The sequence below is a fragment of the Nematolebias whitei genome, chromosome 14 (genome assembly GCF_014905685.2).
Source record: "Nematolebias whitei isolate Nwh7 chromosome 14, NemWhi1, whole genome shotgun sequence".
In the NCBI taxonomy this organism is placed as follows: domain Eukaryota; kingdom Metazoa; phylum Chordata; class Actinopteri; order Cyprinodontiformes; family Rivulidae; genus Nematolebias; species Nematolebias whitei.
The window spans coordinates 45,708,682-45,712,255 of record NC_056511.1 but is presented as its reverse complement, the minus strand read 5'-3'; the positions used below and the strand labels follow the sequence as shown (position 1 = coordinate 45,712,255).

The window sequence follows — 3,574 nt, the reverse complement described above, 5'->3', positions numbered from 1 at the left end:
CCCCCCCCCCCCCCCGGTACCTTCAGCAGTCTGTCCGTGGGGACGAGGAGCTCTGCAGACTGCTGGGAGGAGTGACCATCGCTCAGGGAGGAATGCTGCCCGGCATTCGGTCAGTCCTGCAGCCCAGGAGGACCGAGAGGCTCGCCGGATCTGACATCAAACTGGATCCGGGTGGACGGATCAGTATCTGTGGCCAGATTCTTTGGGTTTGCTGCAGGAGATCCTTCCTGCCCACAACTATCAGCATCTATAACAATTCTTGAATGAAACCGGGATGATGAGGTACAACAACACTTAATTTCCCTTTGGGATTTATATTTTTTAATTAAATTTAATTTTTTACTTTATGTTTTTGCTATTTTTGGGTGTAACTGGGACCTTGGGTACATAATTTTGTTCCACCTCATGTACCACATAATGACAATAAAGAACCTTGAAATTTGAACCTAGTAGATTTTCAAGACATTTTTAAAATAATTCAAAAGATCTCAATGAACTTATATTTGGATGTTTGTGTTAATAAAGACAAAGCTTTTCTACAATATAAAAATACAAAAACTACAAGTCTCTGTCATAATGTCCTGAATGAGCTGAAAATTGTGAGATTTCGATGGTTAAAAGTGCACAAAGTGAAGTGTACAGAAGCAGTAACGTGAAATGCTGACTCGGCACTCACACATCACAAACAGCCGTTTGGTTTTGCTGTTGGAGTGGAAATGAAAAAGCAGTGACTGTCACGAATCAGCTGAATATGATCCTCTTTACCAAAAACTGATGTCCTTGTGTGATAAAGCTGCCTCGAACTTCATGCCCGAGGAGGCCATTTAGTGTGATGTCAAACGTGAACATATTCTGACTGATTTCCAACTTCTTCGTCTCCAGAGAAACAGGATGCTGGAACATTTCATGGTCCAAAACTCTGGACTCTTCTACTCAAATTTACAGATGTTTGTTTAAAGATTTGGGCCATTCTCTAAAACATCACCCGTTTTTGTGATGGTTTATATTCCTAATCATAACTCCTAATGTTTATTACAACACCAGGTTCATTTAGTTAAATTACGTTTTAGTCCAGAATAAAACAAAGCATCGAGCATGTCAGCAGGTCTATTTTGTGACAGAAATATGTAGCACACTGTACAACACTATTAAATAAGTATTAAATCACATCGGCCTAAAACTCATTAACTTTTGGAGTCAGTCCAATTCAAGATGGCCACCACAATCGGTCAACACAAACTTACTTCAGTTAATTCAGTTAATTTAAAGTGAAATCCGTTGTGGAAGTAGCTGAGCGTAATCCCCAACACGTCCCCTGAGCATTATTCCATCTTCTGGCTCGTCAGCATCACACTGTTAACAAACAGCTGCAGCTGTTCCCATCAGAAGATCACCTCCCTCTGAAACTGGGCTGCGGAGGTGGCGGGTGCGTTCTTTCAAGGAATTCTTGGCCTTCGTTTCCCAAAATAATTACAAACTAACTAGATAAAATAATACAAAGACTTTTAGGCTGTGGTATCCACATGATTTTCAAGGTCAAAATAATATTTCTGAAAAAAGAAAAAGGCAGCTAATTATTAATCACAATAATAGTTTCCAGTTAATGAATAGCAACAGCTTTATAGTTGGTATGACCTAGAAACCTACACAGATTCTAGCTGAAGTTACATATTTTACCAGAGGTCTCTGAAGAAGCAGTCGGTCTCTCAACAATGCAGGAGCACGAATCAAAGTTGAAAACGTGATTCTAAGATCTAACCTTTTGGGGGCTTAGCCCCAGAACTGACAATGGCTCTTAGCTTGAACAACGCACCCCATGGTGTGGTTTGTGAGAAGCGCAAACGCTTATGGCACCTGGTATTTCCAGGTGGTCTTCCAAGATCAGACGAGACCGGGCGAGTTCATGGTGATACGGCCGTAAAGGAGGAACTCGGTTACATATAGGACATTTAAAGGAACGTAACAAAGACTACATCTATGCAACCACAAGTTACAGCAAATATCTACACACAAAACAAAGCACAACTAGCTTTAAGCATTAGCCTTTCATTTAATAATAATGTGTTATGTGCTGTCATCATTCTATGTTCCCATATTGGCTCTCTGCATTTAACCCACCCACCCCCAGGTGGAGCAGTGGGCAGCTATTGAGGGCACCCAGGGAGCAGTTGGGGATAGGTTGTCCTGCTCAGAGACACCAAGAGATGTACAATGACTTGAGATCGAACCTGGGACTTTCAGGTCCCGAGTCGGCTGCCCTGCCTCTACCCCATCTCAGCCCCCAACCAATAACCATTAACCAATAATCATTAACCATTAATCATTAATCATACAATGTATTTATGACAAAAATGGAGGGTTTAGCTTCAGATACCTTCGTACAGATGAACACGTGGTTGTCCAGTTTATCACTGTTGTATTCAGCTGATCATGGGGTTGGCCGCAGGTCTTTATTGTATTTACATTTTTCCAAACTTGGTTTAGTTTTTGAAGTGGAATAAACTGTGTTCCACTCTCTAAACGCTCAGGGTAACGCTGTCTGAATTACACGTTCTCCACTGACGACGTTTAACCATTTTTTCTGACAAATTTTCACGAAATCCCTATGACTGCAAAGCTGTCGTAATGCAAAACCCCGACAATGTTGTCACAGGAATAGGGGGTGCAGTCCTTGCAGGTAAAGGGCGTTTCACTTGGGGACAGATTGGGGTCATTGATTAGTCAGTTGCTGAAAAGCCTGCTGGATTGATTGACAGGTGGCGTTGAGGATCTGACTCGTGAAAACTTCATAGATGGCACTGGCCTGTTTGAGTGTCATCATTGATTCCATGTTTATTTCAAATGTGTTAAATTTGCGGTGAATCTAAGTTTTGAGAACAAAGCTTCCTTACAAAACCTTATTGATGGTTTCTTTATTTTCAGGGGAGCTGAGTTAAAATTTAGGGGTGCCCCCAAAAGGAGGCTACAGTCGCCACTGGTTGAAAGTAAAGACAAAACATTAAATGAAATATTGCGGCCTGTCACACAGTTGCCTAAGTGGACCTGAACTCAGTCCAAGACACAGAACCATTAATGATTTTTATTTTCTGTTTGAACAGGGAACACCGTCAGCAACCTGATTATGATCCTTCCTCCTATTTATGGGGCCGTCCAAACGTACTGGGATGGCCTCGAGTTTCGCTACATCTGCTCGTTCCTTGGACTTTTAGGTTAGTTCCATTTTCAGCATTTAGTCAAACATATGCACATTGCCACTGTTGCCTTCTTCATCATGTAAAGTTAATACAATATATTTATAGTGATCATTACATTACATACATGTGAGAAGATTATAACTTTTTATTTGTTTCTGTCTGTCTGTCTGTCTGTCTGTCTGTCTGTCTGTCTGTCTCTCTGTCTGTCTGTCCCCCAGCTGTAGGTGTTGGTTCCTGGTGCTTCCACATGACGTTGTTATATGAGATGCAGGTGAGCTACACGTCGATGACTATACACACACACACACACATATATATACATATGTGTGTATATGTATATATATGTGAAATGTGTGTGTGTTTTATGCACATATATATAC

General features: G+C 41.3%; 1 protein-coding gene across 1 annotated transcript in view; it reads left to right on the top strand.

Moving 5' to 3' along the window:
• Nucleotides 1–3,574, top strand: part of acer3 (alkaline ceramidase 3) — a 19,387-nt gene that overhangs the window by 11,107 nt on the left and 4,706 nt on the right. The window contains exons 2-3 of the mRNA XM_037687620.1: nucleotides 3,099–3,209; nucleotides 3,413–3,465. Coding sequence (XP_037543548.1) covers nucleotides 3,099–3,209; nucleotides 3,413–3,465 — 164 coding nt within the window. The remainder of the gene's footprint in view (nucleotides 1–3,098; nucleotides 3,210–3,412; nucleotides 3,466–3,574) is intronic.